The 25,256-nt window shown below is 36.7% G+C and overlaps 1 protein-coding gene across 2 annotated transcripts in view; it reads right to left on the bottom strand.

Moving 5' to 3' along the window:
* Positions 1 to 25,256, bottom strand: part of SYCP2 (synaptonemal complex protein 2) — a 60,986-nt gene that overhangs the window by 7,229 nt on the left and 28,501 nt on the right. Inside the window, exons 19-33 of one of the 2 annotated variants that reach the window (XM_044262736.1) lie at positions 24,388 to 24,457; positions 24,035 to 24,092; positions 23,358 to 23,491; positions 22,777 to 23,216; positions 12,194 to 12,321; positions 10,971 to 11,007; positions 9,053 to 9,123; positions 8,902 to 8,959; positions 8,383 to 8,438; positions 7,901 to 7,958; positions 7,254 to 7,422; positions 5,152 to 5,189; positions 4,479 to 4,649; positions 2,852 to 3,050; positions 1,450 to 1,661 (exon numbers count right to left, since the gene is read on the bottom strand). In XM_044262736.1, the coding sequence (XP_044118671.1) occupies positions 1,450 to 1,661; positions 2,852 to 3,050; positions 4,479 to 4,649; positions 5,152 to 5,189; positions 7,254 to 7,422; positions 7,901 to 7,958; positions 8,383 to 8,438; positions 8,902 to 8,959; positions 9,053 to 9,123; positions 10,971 to 11,007; positions 12,194 to 12,321; positions 22,777 to 23,216; positions 23,358 to 23,491; positions 24,035 to 24,092; positions 24,388 to 24,457 (1,899 nt within the window). The remainder of the gene's footprint in view (positions 1 to 1,449; positions 1,662 to 2,851; positions 3,051 to 4,478; positions 4,650 to 5,151; positions 5,190 to 7,253; positions 7,423 to 7,900; positions 7,959 to 8,382; positions 8,439 to 8,901; positions 8,960 to 9,052; positions 9,124 to 10,970; positions 11,008 to 12,193; positions 12,322 to 22,776; positions 23,217 to 23,357; positions 23,492 to 24,034; positions 24,093 to 24,387; positions 24,458 to 25,256) is intronic. The other variant, XM_044262735.1, reaches the window with a different exon arrangement.

Here is a 25,256-nt window from a genome sequence, read left to right as displayed (position 1 = left end):
AACTATTTAGATAACAAATTTCTGATATCTAAGAGTCAACAGTAAATGGGAAACAAATGGCCAGTAAGTATGTGACAATTAAGATTCCAACTCGCACTGAGCAGCATAAAAGAAAGCGGGCAGGGGATTATCTAGGTTGGAGATTTCAAGATGGAGTACTGAGGGAGGAAGGAATCAGGGCACCGAGGATGGCAGAGCATTACTGACAAAGGATGCTGGGACGGTGATCTCGTGGGGAAGTGGTATTCAAACTGTGGGCTGTAGAAACTGAGTCTTGCAAAGGTGCCTTGGGGCTGACTGGGGAGCGAGGCCGAGGAGTCTAGGCTGCAGACCTCCTTCTGCTTTAAACAGCAGAGCTTCGTTCCCATCGGTTTGGCGCACTGGTGCTTTCGTGAGAGATAGTGTTAGAAATATGCTCTGTGCGGACTAATGGCTAGCCAGAATAAAAGGCCCTTAAAACCTGGTAGGAATACAAACATTCAATTACAAATGGTAGGACAGAAATTTGGTGTCATCAGAGGTTTTAGGTTGTGGCTGTAGGTGTACTGAACTCTCACTAACTCCATCTCTGTGCACAGAAGTTAGCACATCTCAAGAGAAGAATGTATTTGGCTATTTACTATGTGTCAGGTATTAACGCCTAAATAATCAGACTGATTTTTCACAGCCCCACTGTGCAGATGAGAAAACTGAGGTGCGGAGCGGTTCATTAACTTGTAAAATGTGACACAGTTAGCCAAGAGTGGAACCAGGATTTGAATGCCAATCTGTCTGACTCACAACTCTCACAGTAAACTATATTATCTTGGCAGTCAGTTCTGTAACTTGATTACTGCTTTAAAATTCTCTAATTTAAGCCATTTATACAACCCAAGCCAAGAAAAAGGGCGGGGGGTGGAGGCGGGGTGGGGTCTGTAAAGTGGCACGGAAGTATCCACAACAGCAAACTTCTTTGTAGGCACCGGTGTTAGCCGCCCTCCCTCGCTTGGACCGTAACTGCTTCCTGTCTTTAATGTCGTTTTACAACCCTGTGAACACACCTACATATTGAGAAAAAATGGTATATACATATATAAAGAATTTTTCCTGTAGCATTAAATTTGTTAATATTCATTCAGTGACTATGTGATTTGGACGTCCAAAGTGAGTAGCGCCTCTAGGGAGGCGAGCCCTCCTATCCCAAACCAGCAGCCCTCAGTGCTTCCCGTGCCAGCACCAGCGGCCCTCAGTGCTTCCCGTGCCAGCACATCCTTCATCCTGCACAGATCCTTACTAGTCTGGGTTTCACGGAGGCTATTTTACCCATCAGTAGGTTACTCTTCTCCCGCAGACCAAACCCTGAGCCTTACGTTAGGTGGATAAGCAATGTATATTTGATTAAGATTAGAAGGAAATGATTTACCTCCTTCAGATATATCTGATAAGGAAAAAAATAATGTATATTCTTACCAACAAGAAGGATCGTGGAATTGGCGAGCAACTTTCTCTTGCACATAAATTTTTGTCACTGTTTTTAGGTGACTTTTTTGCACCTCCAACTCCATATTTACTGCTTAAGGATTCAGGGGATGAAGTTTTTGGAGAAGGTGATAGGGAGTTTGTTATACGGTCATAATCCTGAGTAAAGTTCCTTTCTCTTATTTTCTCTATACCTGCGTTGCCTCACAAAACACAAAAAAGCAGATGGCAAGTATTATCACTGGTGACTGCTTCAGAAATAGTATGATTACATTCTAATATAATAATTAACCAAATCCTCAAATCTTATCTATATTTAAATAGATAATAAATCAAGACCAATTTTGTAAGACTCTGAAAAAGACCATAGTTCAAATTAAAGTGTAATCATAAGAACTTTCAAAAGCTCAAACAAAAATATCTGTGGTATGAGCTGCTCTGTGAAGATAAACCTAAGTATTGTCTTGAGTATTTTGACATCATAGCCAATAGTCACATAGTAAAGCCACAGAATTTTCTGGTTGGAGACGGCTTGGGAAATCATCTTATCTCAATCCTTCATATATAGATGAGCAAATTCATGGCCAAAATAAGTCTTGGTATAAATGAATTCTCAGACAGTTTTCAGGTCGAATAAGGGCATGTACATCTGTCTTCCAGTGTGTGGTTATCTGACATGACAGTGGTCCTGAGCACTATGGAAATATTCTAGTAAAGAACAAAATAACTACTCTGGAGGAAGTATATGTTAACTTATTTAAATCCTGTATTTTAACTGAAAAGATGGATACTTGGAAATGTTTTAAAATATCTTTAAAGGGAAGTGAAAAAGATAAAAGTACAAACTTATAGTTTCTGTGCTAGAAAAGTGTGTGATGTGTGTGTTTGTGTGTACTATACACCAGAGCTCCAAAAAATATGAATATTTGTCAGTTATTTTTAAATAAAAGCAAACCTCAAATCATGAAGATAACCTACTATGGGTCCACAGAATGACCATGATATTCCTTAGAGACTTTTGTCAATGAAATGTAAAAAAGAGGAAGGAGAAATCCCCATCATTATTTTCACGTTATTAAATATATTTGGGGATTAAAAATCTAAAAGTTTATTCAGCACATTATAATTTGTAAATATACATTAAATATTTTCCACATTGAAGAATTTGATCTTTAACTTCCTATCATGAAAGACATGAGTGTCACAAGGACACTGTCCTGATGTCTACTTTGCAAAGACCAAGTTACCAGCATTAACTAGCTCAAAAAATGATGTTTTAAATACCTATAATTTTGAAGGGCATGTTTAAGATTAATCTTTAAACTGTATTTTCACACAATTATAATCATAATAGAAACTTATTGAATATTTAAAAGAAAAAAATGATACTGACATCTCATTACTTCTATAGATGATGGGCTCCCAGATAGGGATATAGGAGATAAGTCAAGGCTATTATCTCTTATAGCATCTTTTAGGAGAGATGAATTTTTCCATTCTTTTGATATATCCTTTTGTGTTTCAGCAGAGAAGATGTTCTGTTGTTTCTTTGGCAGCTTCATGGTTTTGCTTCTGGAATGGATATTCTCCTCCTAAAGGTATTGATAACTTTCAAATCATACTTGAATACAGATAAGTTATACTTAGACATATAAAACAAATTATGCTGAAATTACCAAATATCTTCTATTACTATTTACAGGCATAACAGGGGCCTCAACATGAGTAGTGACGGACTTTCTAATATATTAGAAGACCTATGGCAAATTCACAGGAAAAAATACATGGACTATAATAGCATAAGAAATACCAAAATGCTGTAAGGAGAAAATTATAATCAGTGTGGGGAAACCAGAAAGAGTTCCTGGGTTTCATGGCACCTGACATGCTTGGGAGTTGTAAAATAAGATGGTAAAGGAAGATCTACAAAGGCCAGGGACGACTCCTGACAGAGCCCAGGAGGCGGAGAGGCAGGGATCTCCCTGGATCTATGCGCTGGCGCCGTGAGCCTGCCATGGGTCCTGTTAGGGAGTCACAGGCTATTCCATCCGTTTCAGCTCTGGGAACACGCCAGGGGACAGGGGCAATGAGCATGTAGAGGTATTCTGATGCACTATTTCACTGTATGGAGATTTTCAGGGTTTTTCTTTGAAGAGGGATAAAAGGAGAGGTGGCTTGGGAAGACAAACAGCTATATGTATAGTAATTTAAAGTAAGAAGTGATAGAAAATGTGGAGATAAGTCACAAAGTCCTTAAGGTCTTCCAAGTAAAGGATAGCAAGGTTATGAACAAGGGGAGGTGGAAGTTTACTGATGTGACGTTAGCATAGTGGAATAATCAGAGACCTACCTTTAGTGCTAGACTCTTTGGGTTCACAACTTTGTTTTACCACCTCCTACCTGTGTGACGTTGGGCAAGTTCCTTTATCTCTCTGAGCCCTGATTTCTCATTTGTAAAATGCGATGTCAATACGAGTACTAATCACGTATGGTACTTGAGAGATTTTAAGATGTTAAGGTACTTGGCATAGCACCTGGCACACTGTAAGCACTGGATTGTTGTTATTATTGTTTTGGTTTTTTGCTTTTTACTTTGTTAAAAAAGCTTTCAAACACAGATGGCTAGGCATACATATGTTAACTTTCAGGACAGAAACCAGGCATGGACACAGGTTGGGCAGTGTATAGGAAGAACCTCAGGTCCATTCAAGAGAAAGATTCACTGCTTCCCAACAGTCTGCACTTTCTTGAAGTAAAATTTTGGAAAGATCGAGCACTTCTCTAATTCAAAGATATTATCTTCAAGCTATCATTTTCCTAGAGTCAAACTTCTTTTATAACACTAATGCCAACTTCTCACAAATTTATATATTGCTGAACATCAATTTTCAGTCTATAAAATTTCTCATATAGAAGGTTTAATCTCAAGATGTGACAAATTTTGACATTTCTGCAAAAATATATTGTATAGTATTTTCACAGGCTTTTCAGAATTTTTTTTCTGATTTGTAGCTATTTACCTTTACTAGCAATTTCTCTTTAAACGAATGTGAAAATTCTTGTTCACTCTCTGATTCTGAATTTGAGAGATCTTTATAATTTTTTTTGGTTTTTGCTGCTCTTCGTGGAAGTCTGGTTCTCCCATCTGGAACTGTCTCCTCTACTTTTTTGGTGATGCTTTTGTTGGGTGTCTTTAGGAGAAAAATTTCTGAATTATTAGGTCAGTATTTGAGATATAAGAAATATAAGCTATTTTCTATAAAACTGGCACTGTGACAAGAAATACATAAAATATTTGTAGGAATAGAAAAGTCTCCTGATTAACATTTTTGAAAGATGGGATTTTATCTTTCCATCCAAATATCTTCTCTATTACCTTTTTTAAATCCCTGTCATTAAAGCTCTGGGAAGCCTGGTATATATTACCTAACTTACATAAAAAAGAAAAGGAGAGGAAAAAAAGAGAAACAGAGATATAAAAAGTTCCTATAACTCCAGAATAATATAGACCTAAAACAGGCCAACATGATCCAAAACGGTAGAAGGTAGGAGGATGCATGCAAAGTCTCGAACAATTATGGAAAAACAAGCAACAAATAAGGATAAAATTATGAGATGAAAAATGAAGTTTTTTACATGACAGAAGAAAAATAATATTAAAGTGATGTTGGAACACAAACTTCTTGGCTTTACCACTTTAGGTCTTGGTTGTCTCCTTTCCAAAGACGGTTCTGCAATTCAAGAAAATGAGTTTTCAAATAGATATGAACTGGCATTAAAATTTATTAGAATATTTTTGCATAGAAGTTAAAATCATAACAAGAATATATCTTTAAACTCATTCAAAAATTTAAATTTCAAGATGATTTGAGGCTACATTGATAACTTATTAATGTTTGATAGGATATGAATTACCAATTTCCTTTCTCCTCCTTTACATCCTGAAATTTTTAAACATGCAAGAGAATACGTCAGTTACAATGAATACCTACATGCATCTACCACTCAGTCTAAGAGCTGGATGATGAATAGCGATGTGTTTATTTATGTGTACTTACGAGCATCTCTATGATGCTCAATACCCCTCTGCCCAAAGGGAAGTTTTCATTATATCGAATTGTTTCTCATTCACTTGGTCTTAAAAAAGAAAGTTTTACTTCACAGATATGTATCCCTAAACAATATAGTGAGCTCTATAAAACAGTATCATCTCATATGTAATATTGTATCGTTTGCTTTATTTTTCACCATGGTTCCTAAGATGCATTCATATTACTGAGCATAGCTTCAGTTTCTATTCCCTTTTTTGCCTTTCAAACACAATCAACTTTCTAAATATTCTCTGAAGCCTAAGAAACTACCCATGCCAAGGAAGCAATGAAGTTCTGGGAGGAAGGTCTTCCAGTCCTGGCAAGAAGCCAGCCTCTACACACTGACTGGCAGTTACTCAGCTATTCAAACAAAACTTCACTCGGAAGTTCAATTTTGGAAGTACTTACTGATGACAGTATTCTAACCCTGAATGGTCTCCTCAAAAATCTCTGATTATCTACTCTCTGCTACAAGTGACTGTAAACTCCCTGAGAACATGTGAATCTTCTGTTTCCCTTTGGCTTATCAGAAAATGCTGCTTCGAAGTCCGGACATATGACCAGACGCGGTGCATCTTTCAACATCTTCTCCCAAGTCTGATCTGTGTTCCAACTACCCCAACACTACAGTCCCTGCACTAAAACATGATGCTCTTTCACACTGGTCTCTTTTACAGGTGATAACACTATTGCTTCTCTCCCACATGTATATGATAGGCCTTATCTGTTTTCAAGATTCAACCTCGTTTATGAACACATGCCAAACTTCACTTCCATATTTCTATTTTTACTTCTATTTAAGTCATCACCTGCTCCCCCTGACATATGCACAAAGGTTACTATTGGTTATTTTTATCCTGACCTAAATGCCGATTTCCTTAAAATACATATTGATTTAAAAGTTCAGAGTTATGTTGTCTTCTTTTAAAAATGGACTATGTGAAATCTTAGTGTTTTAGCAAACAATCCAGGAAAATGGTAATTAGGTCTAGCTAAAAACCCATACCTCAAACTCTTACCCAACTACTTCAAGAGAGTCACTAGACAAAGCAGAAGCCGTATGCTGGGAAGATGACCTATGGGGCGCCTATAGGTGGCTCAGCTGGTTAAGCGACAGCCTTCAGCTCAGATCATGATCCTCTCATGTTCTCTCTCTCTTTCTCACTCTCTCTCTCAAATAAATGAATAAAATCTTAAAAAGAAAAATCTGTGGAAGGTATTTCTGCAAGAAAATTGTTTTCCTTACAATCTATCTTTATATGCATTCTATGTGGATTCCTAAAAAGGATATGTGTGGGTGTGACAGGGAATGGGATGTCCAAGATTTGATTTTTGCTTAGAGTGTTGGTTTCATGAGTACTTAATAATATGTCATCCACAATAATTGCTAAATCACTGAACAACAACAGTAGGCCATGGGTAGACAAATGAAAAGATGCATGAACCAAAAAATACGACAGTCATATTTTGCGTTTCTAAGATTCTGGTAAAAAAAGTAATTTATATAGAACCATATTACTAAAAATGAGAAAACAAAAAGCAAAATGACTGTAGTGTTGTGGAGTATTTGCTCTGTTCTATTTACAAGGCTGTGTAGTTGCAAACACTAACTACATATGCAAATATACTTACAACCAACAAAGCATTTCATGTACTTGATATGGTATATCATTTGCAACATTTCTCTAAAAAGTGATTTCTTACTTGATTTCCCACTTTTAGGTTTCTTCATGTTTTTATTTCTGCTATAGTCTATTAGTTGTGGTTTTGACTTTGGTTCCTTTAGCCAGCTGACATCAGTCTTGCTGTCATCACATCTGTATTCTGTGTCAGTATCACTAAAGAGATTTTTCTTTTTAGGATTTGTTACAATCTACAAAAAAAAAAAAAAAAAGAATCCTTGTAATAGATGAAGAAATGTGTCTCATATTATGCTATGTAAGGTAAGTTAAGCCAAAACAAAACAAAACCAAAAACCAACCTCAAGCAACAGAAAAACTAACTTCTTAATTTTTTGGCATACTAATCTACCTGGCATTAAGGAAAACATTCTAGAAATTCACTCAGAAATCCAGAGCAGAGACTGAGATTCAGATTTTGTTGTTAAAACTGCTTACTCCCATAGAGACATAAGCCAATGTCATCAAAGAAAGTGAAGCTGTCATATCTTCTATTCCTAGATGATTACAAATAGCTCAGAGACCATACCAAAGTCATAGCGGGCAGGTGGATAATCCCATAGAGGGGGAAGGATTCCAAATGATTTTGTTTTCTAGATCTGTGATCATCTTTGGCATTGGAGAATTATTTTTAAAATACTGCTGTTAATAGGCAATTAGGATATAACTTACTCTTTTATCTTTTGCTTTGAGAGAAGTTTCAAGTTCATCATGATTCCTTAAACCTATCCTTAAACAAAAATATTCATAAATTTTAATTAACTTTAGTTATTTGTTCTCTTAAGGTAACATATACTGGACAGTTAGACATTACTAATTCACTATATAATTCTGGTCACGTTGCTTATTTTCTCTGACCTCAGTTAATTATAAAAATAACAAGTCAGATGAAAGGACTAAGTTCTTTCAGCTTTATCATCTAAGAGACACAACTAATATTAAAAGTACACAGAATCTGCACATTAATTTTAGAAGCAAAGGTTGAAATATTAGAAATATAATGTAATCTAAGGTAATCATGGCAGTAGCATTTTTTATTCATTCTTCTCATATGTTAAATACTCTCAGACAAAGTGGGAGGAAATATTGAAGACAAAGAACAATTGAGAAGTTTATTTTAATTTGATCCATCTAATTATAATAAAAGCACCTACAGTTTTATTGAATTATCCACACAGGCTTCTGTAGCTGTAGCTTGAAATTCCTGGATCTATATTGTGAATAAACATTAAACACTTCTTCTTAGTGTTGAAATAAGGTAAATAAAAATTAAAATTATAGTTTCTATAACTTTCATAAGATGCAGCCATAAAATTAAGTTTACTAAAATATTTTTATATTTAAGAAGAAAGCTAGTATCATAAAATATACTAACAAAATAAATAGGAGTAATTATTTTTAAATTTCTTGTATCCAGAAGGAAAGTGATTTTTTTGATGTAGTAGTATGAGTCCCACCCCCAGGCTCCAATTACCAATTTTTCCTCTACTTTAGTCCAGAGGATTTGAAAGGAAACCAAATATACCTAAAATGGTGCCAAATAAATTTTAAAATATTTTAAACTCTTTCAAAGCATATCTACAAGAGAATGGAAACCAAAAAACATACACTATAATAACTATATGGTGAATACAAAATAAATACTCAATACAAAATATTGATTTCTAGCTTACTCCAAGTTTTATAATAGGCTCATCAGCTCCATTCAAATTAAAATTGTAAACATCATTCCTGTAAAAATGAAGAGAAATATTAACTCCGTTATATAATTAATACATTTTCTTCAAATATGAATAAAACTAAGATCTATGAAAAATTACTTACAACGGGCATTCAGAAGTAACATTAACAAAAGTAGTCTTCAGTTGTCTATAACTTTTTTTCTGAACCTTTTCCTAAATACAAAAAAAGTTTATATTACATTCAAACTTATACACTAGTATACTTGGCAAACAAACAACATATCAATTATATTTTCATATATTTTCTACTTGTTTCTATTCATGTTTTACATCTGTAACCATTTCTTTAATGTAAACTGAAAAAAGTATTATAATATCCAGACCAATAAAAATTTTGGAGACTTTAAGTACTAAGAACATAATTGGAAGTACTGTAAATTAAATATAAAGTATAAGGTTCTTACGTCTTTATTTGCACTGACACTCCTGGACATAGGTAAACGCTATCCTATAAGCTGAACCTTAGTGATTTTAGAAACACAAAACAAGCATGTTTCTTTTTTTCCTGGACTCATTTGCTTTAAAGTCTTAGATAGAAAAACTTTGGAGGAGACTAAGGTTTATGTAAAATCACTATTAATATTACTAAATGATTGATTAGTGAACAGAGATACTCTGAAGTCTAATAAGTTGGAAATACTAAAACTATTCATTTTAGTTGTTATTCATGTTAAGTTTTATTCCATATTTTGGCTGTTTTATATATAACTATTTGTATTTTTTCAAAAAGTTCATCCCTTAATATATCACTCCTCTGGTCACTTATCTCAGTTATGCTTTCCAGTAGGATTTTTACCAGCATTTCTATACACCTGTTCAATACACTACTGTGTACTAGCCTGCGCTAGGTATTAGAGAAGACACAAAAAATAAGCCAAAATATTAAAAAGGATACGAAAGGAAGCAAAAGCGCTATTCAGGACACAAAGATGATTCTAAACAACCCATGCTAACAGAGACAAAGGAGAGAGAAAAATTGCAACAGCGAGTGAAATCTTGAACAATCGTACAAAGAAATCAGTGTGTAGATTCAGAATTCTTGCCTGTTTGGATTTTGAGTCAGGACACCTTGGAAGTTTTTTTTTTAAAAAAAGGCAGACTTTGAAGCAAGACTCGCGAGGAGGAATCAAGTTTTGACGAGCAGAAGAGTGCGAAAGCAGGCAGACTCGGTTCAAAGCGCTTTCTGAAGAGGGGAAGAAAGAGCATAAACACTTGGAAAGACACTCGAGGAAAGCTCAAGTTCTTCTTCTTCAGCCAAAGGAGACACGCACAGGGAGCTGCTAATACTAGGAAATAAAGACAGACTTTCACAAGCTGGCCTGAGTCTCCACTTCGTAAGCAACAGAGACCACAGAAGGGATTTTGCACAATGGATTGGCGTGACTGAAGCTGTGTGCTTTAGAAAGAAAAAAGCTCCTTCTGAACAGGACAGGTCGGCAAGAGAAACGCTAGACACAAAAGAATCACATAAAGGCTACTGCAATAATCCAGGGACTGGAAATTAGAACTCAAACTAGGAAAAAGGACTTGCATAGGCAGCAAAGGGGATATTTAAGAAGATTGTATAGACGGTGAACCTCGAAACTTGAAATTAAATGCACAGAAAGTAATTGTGAGGAGTAAATCAAAGATAATTGGTATTTTAATCCTAAATAAATGCTAATTTTTTAAAACAAAAAACAGAAATTTAAGAAGGATCTTATTGTCAGAAGAGATGGGATTAGCTATGAAAATAAAGATTTATTGAATCAGGTACCAAAAAACGAAAACATCACACTCACGTATGGAAAAGAAACATTTTTTTGTTTTGTTTTGAAAATTTGAACAGAAAGAGGACTATTTTGAGGAGTTGCCATTAAACTTGTCAGTTGTTTAATTCATTTATCAACATGCTGCAAACACTAATTCCATCCCATCCTGCGATTCCATTTTATGTTTACAGTCAAATATCATTTAGCGTTTGACTATACACTTGGGGTAGTTAAATAAATGAAACCTACCTTACTGAGCTGTAGATCAGATTTGTTTGAAAAGCCACTATAAGAAAGGTTTTGCCAAAATTAAAAAAGCAATTCAGTATCAGAATGTTCTTCATAAAAGTCATTTTATATAACGTAAAACTTCTGGGTCACTAAGTTTACATTCAATACGCTATAAAAAAACTGAAATGCGCAGCACTAGCCAGGTAATTTTGCAACTTCACTTGTAGTAAATAGCAACACTGACTGTTAATGAAAAGCTGAATCATTCATGCAGTAGGAGGTGCCAAGCAATTGGAAATGAATGGTTCTGCCAGGAGAGTAATTGTTTTGTGTCTTATTATAGGGCCAGAATTAATTTAAATATGAATTAACCACCAATCAACCTGTAAAGAAACATTTCTAATAACAAATAACCTTCAGAAAGACTGTAAACAAAAAAATACGTATTTACTATATATGGGTGGCTCAGTGGGTTAAAGCCTCTGCCTTCAGCTCAGGTCATGATCCCAGCGTCCTGGGATCGAGCCCCGCATCAGGCTCTCTGCTCAGTGGGGGGCCTGCTTCCTCCTCTCTCTCTGCCTGCCTCTCTGCCTACTTGTGATCTCTGTCTGTCAAATAAATAAATAAAATCTTAAAAAAAAAAATAACTTCTCAGCTCATTTAAATTTCATGTTTCATTAAGCAATATATTTAAATATATTTAGTTTTACTCATCACTAGGCTCAATAAATAAAATCTTAAAATGTTTATATCCCAAAGATTTATTTATGAAATGGTATGCTGTATCAATACGGTATTTTTGATATTTTATAAAATGTAATAATCACTTACTACAAAGACTAATTTCAAATTTAGTTCCCTTCCTGTATAATTTAAATAGCTACTATTTTTAAAAGTAAATAACTAGGGACACCTGGGTGGCTCAGTTGGTTAAGTCGATGTTCGGCTCAGGTCTTGATCCCAGAGTCCTGGGATCGAGTCCCGCACAGGGCTCCTTGCTCAATAGGGAGCCTGCTTCTGCCTGCCTCTCTGCCTGCTTGTGTGTACTCTCTTTCTCTCTCTGGCAAATAAATAAAATCTTTAAAAAAATTTTTAATTAAAAAAAGTGCAAATAACTAGGTGTTTTCTGCTGGAAAATTGTATTACTTGAACATGCTCAAAACTTACCTTCTTAAAATTGAGTAAAATAATTTAGTTGTATCAGACAGAAAAATGTTTATTTCTAAAATATAAGACCATACCTGTCAATCAAAGACTCCTTGAATTTTCTTGTAGACTTTATATCTTCCTTTGGTTTATACCTCTTATTAATTTGGTTTATCAAGGATTCTGCTGCATCAGTAAAGCCTTTCTCTTTTGACTTTTCTCTCTGAAACAATTTATAAGTTACTTTAAAACTCTACCAGTAATCCTTCAAAGGAAAATAAAGGAACATTTAAGAAAAATCTGGTTCTATATATAACTAAAAAGAGAAATAAAAGAGGTAAGAAATTCTTTAGTAAGTCTGTTAGGCATTCAAAAACACAGGATAAGTAACAGTTTTTTTAAAAAAAGACTTAACAGTTTACACATGGGGCAGAATGTTCTGTACAGATCCAAATTAGTTTCTATCCATGGAAAAATAAATTTTATTAAAAACTGAAGAAAACTAAAATCAGGTTCTTTGAAAAGATCAATAAAATCAATACATCTCTTGCCAAGTTAGCTAAGGAAAAAAAAAGAGAGAGGGAAAAAAAGATAGAAATTACTACTATTAGAAATGAAATAGAGGCTGTCACTCTTAAGGACATTAAAAGGATAATAAAGGAATATTATGAACAACTCTTTGGCCACAAATTTGATAACCTAAATCAGATGGGCCAGTTCCTCGAAAGGTAAAATCTACCAGATGTCATACAAGAGAAATAGATCATCTGAATAGGCTTATTATCTATTAAAGAAAATGAATCAATAATTAATAACCTTCTAAAACAGCAAGCACCAGGCCCAGATGGGTTTCCTGGTGAGTTCTACCAAATACTTAAGGAAGAATCATACCAATTTTCCACAATCACCCAAGAGATAGAAGCAGAGGGAATACTTCCTAACTCATTAAATGAAGCTGGTATCATCTTTATGCAAAATCAAAGACAATATAAGAAAGGAAATAGACCTTACACTATCTCTCAAGAACATAGATACAAAAACCAACAAAATATTAGCAAATTGTATTCAATAATGTATAAAAAGAATTATATACAATTAAATGGTATTTATTCAAGATATGCAAGTCTGATTCAACATTTGAAAATCAATTATAATGTATCATACCAATAGCCTTAAGAAAAATCATATAATCTTATCAATAGATATGAGAGAAGCATTTGAAAAAACCTAGTATCTTTTCATGATAATAATTCTCAGAAAACTAGGAATAGAGGGGAATGTCTTCCACTTGATAAAGAATATCTTCCAAAAAAAAAAAAAACAAAATTAGAGCTAACATCATACTTAATGGAGAAAAGCTACATGTTTTCCCACCAAGATCTGAAATAAGGGAAAGATGCCTGCTCTCACCACTTCTATTCCACATCAAACTGGAAGTCCTATGAATGCAGTAAGACAAGAGAAGGAAATAAATGGTATCCAGAATGGGAAGAAATAAAACTATCTTTGTTTGCAGATAACATCATTGTCTATGTAGAAAAAAAATCTCAAAAAATTAACAAAAATACTCCTGGAACTAAAAAGCAATTTTTAAAAAAGATTTTAGTTATTATTTATTTGACAGACAGAGATCACAAGTAGGCAGAGAGGCAGGTAGAGAGAGAGGAAGGGAAGCAGGCTCCCTGCTAAGCAGAGAGCCTGATGTGGGGCTCGATCCCAGGACCCTAGGATCATGACCTGAGCTGAGGGCAGAGGCTTTAACCCACTGAGCCACCCAGGCACCCCCTAAAAAGCAATTGTGATAGCACTGCTGAAGGATACGAGGTTAATATCCAAAAGTTGGCTGCTTCCTCATAAGCTAGTAATGAAAAGCGAGAGTTTAAAATTACATTCCATTTACATTAGTACTCCTTAAAATGATTTATATACTTAGGTATAAATCTAACAAAACATGTACAGGATCTACACTTGACTAATGAAGAAAATCAGTGTCTCAATAAATGGAAGGAAATTCCATGTTCATGGGTAGGAAGCTCAATATTGCCAAGATGTCAGTTCTTCCCAACTTGATCTAGAGATTCAATGTAATCCTAATCAAAATCCCAGCGAGTTATTTTGTGAATATCAACAAAATGATTCTACAGTGTACACAGAGAAGCAAGACACCAAGAATGGCCAATATAGTATTGAAGAACAAAGCTGGAAGATTGACACTAGCATACTTTAAGACTTACTATAAAGATACAATGATCAGTGTAGAATGGTATTGGTGAAATAGACAAATCAAGTAATAGAACCAAACAGAGAGCAAACCGAAAGCCCAGAAATACCCTCATATACATAGTCAACTGATCTTTGGCAAAGAAGCAAAGACAGTGCAATGGATAAATTTGTCTTTCCAACAAACGATGATGGAATAACTGGACATCCACATGCTAAAAACCAAAAACCAAAAGACAAAAACCAAAAATGGATCTAGACGCAGAACTTACACCCTTCACAAAAATTAACTCAAAGGCGATCATAAGCCTAAAAGTAATATGCAAACTATAAAACTCCTAGAAGATAACAGAGGAGAAAATCTAGATTGACCTTGGGTTCGGCAATGCCTTTTTAGGTATGACACCAAAAGCACAATCTACGAAAGACAAAACTGAGACGCAGAATTTCATTAAAATTAAAAACTTGTGTTCTGTAAAAGACACTGTTTCAAAAATAAAGAGACAAGCCACAGACAGAAAGAAACTATTTGTAAAACACATATTTGATAAAGGCCTTGTATAGGCCTACTGCAGAAATACGGCGGGTCTGGTTCTAGAACACAGTGACAAAGCAAATGCATTAAAGGGAGTCAAACGAACTTGGTTTCCCAGTGCATATGAAAGTTACGCGTACTCTACACCATAGTCTATTAAATGTATAATGGCATTATGCCTTTTAAAAAAGTACATATCTTAATTAAAAAATACTTTAATGCTAAAAAATGTTAATCATCTGAGTTTTCAGCCAATAGCACTCTTTTTACTGGCAGAGGGTCTTGCCTCAAAGTTGACGCCTGCTGACTGATTAGAGTCGTGATTGTTGAAGGCCGGGGTGGCTGTGGCAACTTCTAACAATAAGAAAACAATGAAATTTGCCACATTGACTGCCTCTTCCTTCATGAACGATTTCTGCACAGCATGCAATGCTGTTTGATAACACTTTACCCACAGCAGAACTTCTTTTAAAACTGAAGTCAAGTCTCTCAAACCCTGCCTATGCTTTATCAACTAAGTTCAATTAATAGCCTAAATTCTTTTTTGTCAATCTTCACCGCATCTTTACCATGAGTAGATTCTTTTTTTTAAATTTTTTATTTCTTTTCAGTGTAACAGCATTCATTGTTTTTGCACCATACCCAGTGCTCCATGCAATCCGTGCCCTCCGTAATACCCATCACCTGGTTCCCCCAACCTCCCACCCCCACCCCTTCAAAACCCTCAGACTGTTTTTCAGAGTCCATAGTCCATGAGTAGATTCTATCTCAAGAAACCATGGTCTCTGCTCGTCCATAAGAAGCAACTCCTCATCCATTCAAGTTTCATCATGAGATCGCAGCAATTCAGTCCCATCTTCAGGCTCCACTTGTAATTCTAGATCACCTGCTATTTCCACAACATCTCCAGTTACTTCCTCTACTAAAGTCTTGAACCCATCAAAGTCATCCATGAGGGTTGGAACCAACTCTTCCACACTCCTGCTAATGTTGATATTTTGACCTCTTTCAATGAATCACTGATGTTCTTTTTTGGGGGGTGGAGGAAGGGAAAGAGAATCCTAAGTAAGGCTGCACACCCACTGTGAAACACAACACGGGGCTTGACCTCAAGACCCTCAGATTATACCTGAGCCAAAATCAAAGAGTTGGATGTTCAACCAACTGAGTCACCAGGGTGTCCCATTCACAAATGTTCTTAATGGCATCTAGAATGGTGAATCCAAACTAAATCCTTGGTTTGCCTAGATCTATCAGAGGGATCACTATCTGTGGCAGATAGAGTCTTATGAAATGTATTTCTTCAATAGTAAGACCTGAAAGTAGAAATTACCCTTTGATCCTTGGGCTGCAGAATGGATGTTATGTGTAGGAGGAATGAAAACATTAACTTGTGGCACCTGAGTGGCTCAGTGGTTTAAGGCCTCTGCCTTTGGCTCAGGTCATGATCCCAGGGTCCTGGGATCGAGCCCCAAGTTGGGCTCTCTACGGGAGCCTGCTTCCCCTTCTATCTCTCTCTCTGCAAGCCTCTCTGCCTGCTTGTGATCGCTGTCAAACAAATAAATAAAAAAATCTTTTAAAAAAGAAAAACAAAACATTAATTTCATTGTATATCTTCATCAAACCTCTTGAATGACCAGGTGTACTGTCAATGAGAAGTACTATTTTAAAAGGAATCTTCTTTTCTGAGCAGGTCTCAACAGTGGGCTTAAAAATATTCAGCAAACCATGTTGTAAGCAGAAGTGCTGTCACACAGGCATTGCAATTTCATTTACAAAGCACAGGCAGAGTAGATTGAGCATAACTGTTAACGGCCCTAGGAGCACTGGCTCTAACTTAGTCACTAGATGCATTAGCCTAACAAGAGACTCAGCCTGTCCTTTGAAGCTCTGATGCCAGGCACTGACTTATCTCTAGCTATGAAAGTCGTGGATGGCATCTTTCCCCAACATACGGCTATCTTGCCTACACTGAAAATTCCTCAGTGTAGCCACCTTCATTTATGATCTTAGCCAGATCTTCTGGATAACTTGCTACTTCACCTTGCATTTTTACATTACAGAGACGGCTTCTTTCCCTAAACTACATGAACCATTCCCCGCTAGCCTCAGACTTTTCTTCCAAAGCTTCTTTACCTCTCTCAGCCTTCATAAAATTGAAGAGAGTAGGGCCTTGCTCTTAAGTGGGCTTCGGCTTAAGAGAATTTTGTGGCTGGTTTGAGCTTCTATCCAGGCCACTCAAACTTATGAGATCACTCCAGATCTCATAAAGGTGTTTCACAAGAGGACAAGCTTTTTGCTTATACCAGCTTTCTGCATGCCTGCCTCATTAAGCTTAATCATTTTTAACCTTTCACCTAAAGTGAGAGATGTGTGACTCTTCCCTTCACTTGAACACTTAGAGGCCCCTGTAAAGTTATTAACTGGCCTAATCTCAATATTGTTACGTCCCTGAGAACCAGGAGGCCTGATGACAGGGAGAGAGATGGGGGAACTGCCGGGTGGTGGAGCAGTCAGAAAACACACATTTATTAAGTTCGCCATCCTATCTGGGTGATGTCATAGTGCCTCAAAACAATTATGATAATAACATCAAAGAACACTGATTACAGGTCACCATAAGTAATATAATAATAATGAAAAACTATGAAATATTATGAAAATTACCAAGACATAAAGTCAGCAAATGTTGGTGATAAAATAGCACCAATCCACTTGACCAACACAGGGCTGCCAAAAACCGTCAATTCATAAAAAATGCAGTATCTGGGGTGCCTGGGTGGCTCAGTGGGTTAAAGCCTCTGCCTTCGGCCTAGGTCATGATTCCAGGGTCCTAGGATTGAGCCCTGAATCGGGCTCTCTGCTTGGCAGCAAGCCTGCTTCCCTTCCTTTCTCTCTGCCTGCCTCCTGCCTACTTGTGATCTCTGTCAAATAAATAAATAAAATCTTTTTAAAAAATGCAGTATCTGTGAAGGGCAATAAAGCATGGCATGCCTGTATCTACGTTAGACAAAGAACTGTTAATATTCAACAATAACAAAGAACCCAGTTAAAAAGTGAGCAAAAGATCGGAAGAGACAACTCACCAAAGACATACAGATGGTAAATAAAAATATAGAAGGCTGCTCAGATGTGTATGTCATTAGAGAGCTGCAAAGTAAAATGAGATACCACCAAGCACATATAACAGTAGCTAAGCTCCAAGACACTGACAACACCCGGTATTGGCAAGGATTAGATCAACAGGAATTTTCTCATCTGTTGCTCAGAATGCAAAAATGGTATAGCCATCTTTTCCATTTTCAGAAGACAGGCAGTTTCTTATGAAACTGAACACATTCTGACCATATGATCCAGGAATCATGCTCCTTTCTATTTTCCCAAATGAACTGGAAGCTTATGTCCACATGAAACCTGCACAATGGACATTTACAGAAGCTTTATTCGTAACTGTCACACCATAGAAACCAGCTAAAATGTCCTTCCACAGGTGAACACCTAAACGATCCTGGTACAAGCATATAAGAGAATATTATTCAGCAGTAAAAAGAAATGAGCTGTTAAGCCATGAAAACACATGGAGAAAACGTCATTGCTATTACTAAGTAAAAGAAGCCAATCTGAAGACTACATACTATATGGTTCCAACTCTGACATTCTGGACAAGGCAAAACTATGGAGACAGAAGATCAGTGACTGCCAGTAGTATGAGGGGGTGGGGAGCATAAGGGAATTTTAGGGCACTAAAACTATTATGCATGATAATACGTGTTGCCACACATCTCTCAAAACATATAGAATATACAACACAAAGGCTGAATTCTAAACTAAACTATAGGCTTTAGTTAATAGTAATGTATTGATACTGGTTCATAATTCGTAATCCAGGTACCTACTGATGTAAGATGTTAATGATGGGGAAACTAGGGTGTGGGCAAAGGGGAAACGGGAAGTCTTGCTGTACTTGTACACCTGAAACTGCGTTAAGAAATACTTTGTTTTAAGGGTACCTGCCTGGCTCAGTCAGTGGAGTGTGCAACTCTTGATCTGCGGGGCATAAGTTTTAGGCCCCTGTTGGGTGTAGGAATTACTTTTAAAAAAAATAAAATATACTATTACTCTAAAAATGGAAGAACCACAACTATCATCTGCATAATTTTAGATAATCTGGCTAAAATTCCCTATAATACTCAAAGGTACGAGTTCTCCTGACTCTAATCATTAGTTTTCTTTTTTTCTGGGAATCAGGCATTTTTTTAAAAGTATGGTAAAATATAATAGAAACAAAAAATTTACTTTTTTTTTTTTTTTTTTTTTTTTGCTGGAGAGCCAGAGTGAGAGGTGGTTTCAGGCAGAGGGAGTGGGAGACAGAAAATCTCATGCAGGCTCCATGCCCATCACAGAGCCCAATGCAGGGCTTGATCTCACAACCCTGAGATCATGACCTGATAGGAAATCAAGAGTCGGATGCTTAACTGAGCCAACCAGGAAGCCTATTTTCAATCATTTTTCCATTTATGTTTTTATATGTAATATAGATCATAAGTTACTATTTAATGTCTCTTCTTGAGATTACTGTACTTGGTTTGATAAAAATGTAGCAAAAATGAACCTCTCCCAGAATAGTGAGTGTATGGTTTAGGAACTTCCAGTATGACTGGAGCTGCCTTGGGAAACCTGTACCACCGAGCTGCAGAAGTTCTGTTTCTCTAGGTTAGTCCAGTGAACAGGAAGCGGGACCAGATAACTACCTTAGAGGAGAGTCATCATGCCTGCAAATGGCAGAAAGTCCTCTATCGTAACACAGGGAGCAACATTATGAAAGACTGAAGAGAACTTCTGGAAACAGGAAGTTGGTTTTAAAAAATGAGCACACAGTTTCAATGATCAGTTTCTGTGGTCCCAGAAAAAAAACAATGACTAGCTCAGGGAAATTCTGTGGAATAATTCTAAATTCCAAGGGAAACAATTTAAAATAAAAACAGAACATTCAGCATTCAGACAAAAAGAACCTACTTCCCTTGCATCTGAAGAACTAAACAGCAGCTACAACTAGAAAGAAGAATAGCATACTAAGAAACAAGAGAAAGTGACCCAAAAGGATTTTGTTTAAGAAGAAAGTAGCCAAATAAGGCACAGAAAGTGAACTGCAGATTAAAGACAAAATAAAAAGCCTGGTCCAGACAAATGAAATGATGTCTAATTATAAATAACAAAAGCAAATTATCTATTAAGTATTTCATTTGCATATTGAGATGCTCCAATACATGGACATTTTGTATCAACTCTAGAAATTTGGCTCTCCAGGTATTAATACCACTCTGGAAAATAAATGAAAATAGAAGCCTATAAAACCTGGATCTTCTAGACCAAAATGTGAAACAGGAATCTATCAAAATCCTTGAGGAGAACATAGGCAGCAACCTTTTGACCTCAGCTGCAGCAGCTTCCTTCTAGAAACATCGCCAAAGGCAAGGGAATCAAGGGCAAAAATGAACTATTGGGACTTCATCAAGATAAAAAGCTTTTGCACAGCAAATGAAACAGTCAACAAAACTAAAAGACAACTGACAGAATGGGAGAAAATGTTTGTAAATGACACATCTGATAAAGGGCTAGTATCCAAATTCTATAAAGGACTTATCAAACTCAACCCCCAAAGAACAAATAATCCAGTCAAGAAATGGGCAGAGGACATGAACAGACATTTCTCCAAAGAAAACATACAAATGGCCAAAAGACACATGAAAAAGTGCTCAACACCACTCAGCATCAGGGAAATCCAAATCAAAACTGCAGTGAGATACCACCTGACACCAGTCAGAATGGCTAAAATTAGCAAGTCAAGAAAGAACAGGTATTGGCAAGGATGTGGAGAAAGGGGAAACTTCCTACACTGTTGGTGGGAATGTAAGCTGGTAAGGGCCACTCGGAAAACAGCATGGAGATTCCTCAAAAAGTTGAAAATAGAGCTACCCTATGACCCAGCAATTGCACCATTGGGTAGTTACTCCCAAGATACAAATGTAGTGATCTGAAGGGCACATGCACCCCAATGTTCACAGCAGCAATGTCCACAGTAGCCCAATGTCCATCAACAGATGAATGGATAAAGAAGATGTGGTGTACACACACACACACACACACACACACACACACACACAGGAATATTATGCAGCCATCAAAAAAAACCAATATGGAGTATTATGCAGCCATCAAAACCCCCTCATATATTTATATGTGTGTATAATGGAATACTATGCAGCCATCAAAAAACCCCTGAAATCTTGCCATTTGCAACAATGTGGATAGAACTAGAGAGTATTATGTTAAGTGAAATAAGTCAATCAGAGAGGGACAATTATCATATGATCTCACTGATTTGAGGAATTTGAGAAATAAGACAGGATCATAGGGGAAGGGAGGGGGAAAATGAAGCAAGACAAACCAGAGAGTGAGACAAACCTTAAGAGACTTTTGGTCCCAGGAAACAAACTGAGGGTTGCTGGAATGGAGGGGGGTGGGAGGGATGGGGTGGTGGGGTGAGGGGCACTGGGGAGGGCATGTGCTGTGGTGAGTGCTGTGAAGTGTGTAAGCCTGATGAATCACAGACCTGTATCCCTGAAACAAATAATACATTATATGTTAAAAACAAAACAAAACAAACCCTGGATCTTCTAAAGAAGAGTGAAAAACAGATTCTATCCCTGGCAGTGGAAATTATTCTAATTAAAAAGTTTTCTGGGGCACATGGGTGGCTCAGTCAGTTATGACCTGCCTTCGGCTCAGGTCATGATCCTAGTGTCCTGGGATTGAGCCCTGCGTCAGGAGCCCTGCTCAGGAGGGGATCTGCTTCTCTCTCTGGCCCTCACCCCACTCGTGCTCTCTCTAAATAACATTCTCTCTCTCAAATAAATAAATAAAATCTTTAAAAAATTTAAAAAATACTTTCTTTTAAAAAAGTTATTAAAATGTATCTTGATAGCAATGACAAAAGATATTTATAGTAACTACTACAAAAAGTAAACTTTTCATCTAAAGTATGGTGAAGATGAGCTTAAGCTGTCCTAGAGCATCCCACAGATGATGAATCTGGAGGAGAAGGTCAAGACTCCAGTGGGGATGAGCAACAGGACAGTGGAAGACAGTCTCCTACACTCCACCTACAATTTTTCTTCTCATTTGACAAAACCTGTCAAACTCTAATGCAATAATACAAGAAATGGTTTCAGATGCTACTATGTGCAAAACTGAACGGGGCCATGCAAGAAAATAAATGACGAATAAAACATAGTCTTTACACTCTAATAGGTAAAAACAAGGAGAAAAATAGATACAAATAATCACTTTTTAAAAGAAAGGTAAGGGGCGCCTCAGTGGCTCAGTGGGTTAAAGCCTCTGCCTTCAGCTTAGGTCATGACCCAAGGTCCTGGGATCGAGCCCTGCATGGGGCTCTCTGCTCAGCAGGGAGCCTGCCTCCCCTCCTCTCTCTCTGCCTGCCTCTCTGCCTACTTGTGATCTCCGTCTGTCAAATAAATAAATAAAATATTTTTTAAAAAATAAAAAATAAATAAAAGAAAGGTAAGCACCACAAGAGAGACACAGACAGTTCCAAATACTCAAAGCATCTGCAGGACAGAGAGGAAGAAAACCATCAGGAGGACACAAGGAGCTGCAGGGTGCCTTCATGCCACACCTATTTACACACCTGCCTTGCACCTGTGGGCACACCGTTTGGGAGGGGGCCAGGGACAAGGATGAGGAGAGGGAGTTCAGGAGGTGCTCACTCGCAGACTGGAGACTTAAAGATCCCGGTCTTACAAATGTTAAATCTGCAGCAACCCATCAAGCTTCCTTCACTGTCTTATGTTATTAACTGGGCATATTATAGGTGTGCAGAAACTAAACACACTGAAAACTCACCATTTTTTTTGGTCTCAGATCCCAGGAATTAAGTTCTGACGTTAATCTTTTCCCTGATTTTCTATGACTTTTCACATTTTTTCTAGGAGAAGGGCTCTTATCACAAACAGCAGGATTCACATCTTTTGACAGTATGTATTTCTTCCTATAGATCAGAGATTCTTCGACTGTCTTATTTAGGAGAACGGACTTAAAAGTAGTTTCAGATTCAATATGCCAATCACTTTGCTTGGTATTTTCAGTGCTTTTCTGCTCCGAATGTTTAGGATGATTTAGTCGTTGCTGAGTGTCTCTTTTGCAAACTCCTACTTCTGCTTTCTCTATTTTGTTATGCTGCATTTTTTTTTTCTTGTATCGCACCTTTCCTGTTTCTTCAGAATTATCCTCAGATACGGAAGAGGATGATTTTTGTTTCTTAAGTTTTTTGTTGACAGTTACACCTAGTGGAAAAATAAAAACCAATCCTTACTAAATTAATAAACTGATGATACATAAATTTGTTAAAATAAAAAATATTAGACATTCCAAGAAATGAGTATTTCCCTGAGCTACTATTGTATACAGAGAAAATGCTGTTTCACCTTGACTGAATGTGTCTCTTGATGAAGTGCCTGCTCTTTGGTTGTTACACAAATTAATATTTGTTACAGGAGTCCAGCATGACCATTTGGAGGGCATTTTATTTCCACAGATGTTGCCCGAAACACCAGGTAACCTGGAAAATAAAATAACTTGCTTAATGTGTTACAAAACATTAGCCTATGACTCTGACATGAGACTGTGATTTTTTGTTTAGTCAGTGTTTACCGATAGCAATTTATTAGTCAAGTATGAAAACATTTTGCTAAGTCATTATGAAATTTAAAACTTATTATGTAATTGATCAGATTAAAAACTATTAAAAAGTTCCATTATTGCTATTATTTGGTATCTACCTAAAGATATCTCAAATATATCTCACATATCTTACATGTTCTACTGTGTATTTAAACTAGGTTAAATTTCTTCACATTCATACTTAATTATTTAAAAAATCTCATTCATTTTAAGTCTCAATTTGGGAAAGAGTTATGTTGGTGGCTATGAAAAGACACAGACTATTCACCATTGTGCAATCACAGTAACACTTGAGCTGATTAGTACTAGAGCCAATACTACATTCTAAGAATATAAATGCCTTTTCTTTTAAATTTATTACATTTATGTAAAAACAACATTAATATATACTAACTTATTTGATGGTTTTCTTCATACTTACATAGGCTTATCTATTTTCTCAACTGCCTTGGAATCTGAAACAACATCCTGCAGGTCATCTAAATTAAACAAAACAAAAATTACGGCATTTTCAATTTTTTGTGCAGTTGGCAGGGTAAAATGGGAGTTGGTATAAAAGTTGATCAAGATTCACATATTAGGATACAGAGATCAATTTTCTTAGAAATGGAGACTGTATTATATTTCCTTGTAACCTCTAAGCCCCTTTCATAAAGCCAAATGCATTCATTATAAATCTTTTTCAAATCAATGAAGCCAGTGGAGTTAAAGGGAAATATGAAATGATTACATTTTTTTAAAGAGAAAGTGAAATTAAACCAAGAAAGTACTTACTAATATTTTGGTTTGGGAATTCAATGTTCTTATTCTCTTTCTTCCCTACAACTTTAGCAGTTTCGATGTGCTAAAACACATAGAAAACACAGTAATGTAAATTTAAATCAAGGGATTACATGAAAACAACTCTTAGAAGTCAGAGTATCAAAGTTTAACATTTAAAATAATTTGCCCTGTTACTAAAAGTTGGATAGTATTTCTATGGTTTCATGAAAGTTATGCCCATTCCAGAATACTGTTTACCCTAAAACACAAGAAAACAGTTGTCATTACAGACAGGGCAGAGGAGCCTACAGACTTTCTGACCTCATGCACAGCTAGTACAGTGATTCCATTCTCATCTGTAGCTGACGATTTCTAGAACCGCCGCGGCACGTCTACTGCAGCGGATCTCACAACCTGCATCTACTGTCTTTTCACTAACATACACACAAGGTTTGGCAATTCTAGAATATTAAAGGATTCTGTAAAGTTGTGGCCACTGAACAGGTACCTTTTTGTCTCCACCAAGCTTCCCTCCTTCCATAGCCACAGCTCTGATGATAATCTGCCATCACACTCGGAAATACATGCCCTCCAGGCTAAGATGCGGTGCCTCATGCCGGCCGTCCTCCCTACCTGGTCTAGCGGGCACTTCTCCACCCCAGGACAGGAGCCGTGGGCGAGCATGAAGGCACATGCTGCTGCTCCCGTGACAGGAGGGCTCCGCTGACTGGTACAAGCAAGTCCAGGCCTGGACGCCCACCATCCTGCCACACTCAGGGCCACGCACAGCACTGAACAGCAGCACCATAAGAACGGAACATTGAGCCAATTAATTTGAACAATTAGTTTTGACTTTTTTCCTTGAGTATCTTCAACTCTCG

The sequence above is a fragment of the Neovison vison genome, chromosome 8 (assembly GCF_020171115.1).
Source record: "Neovison vison isolate M4711 chromosome 8, ASM_NN_V1, whole genome shotgun sequence".
Lineage (NCBI taxonomy): Eukaryota > Metazoa > Chordata > Mammalia > Carnivora > Mustelidae > Neogale > Neogale vison.
Note: the sequence above shows the minus strand (reverse complement) of the source record. Positions and strands in the feature narration are given on the sequence as shown.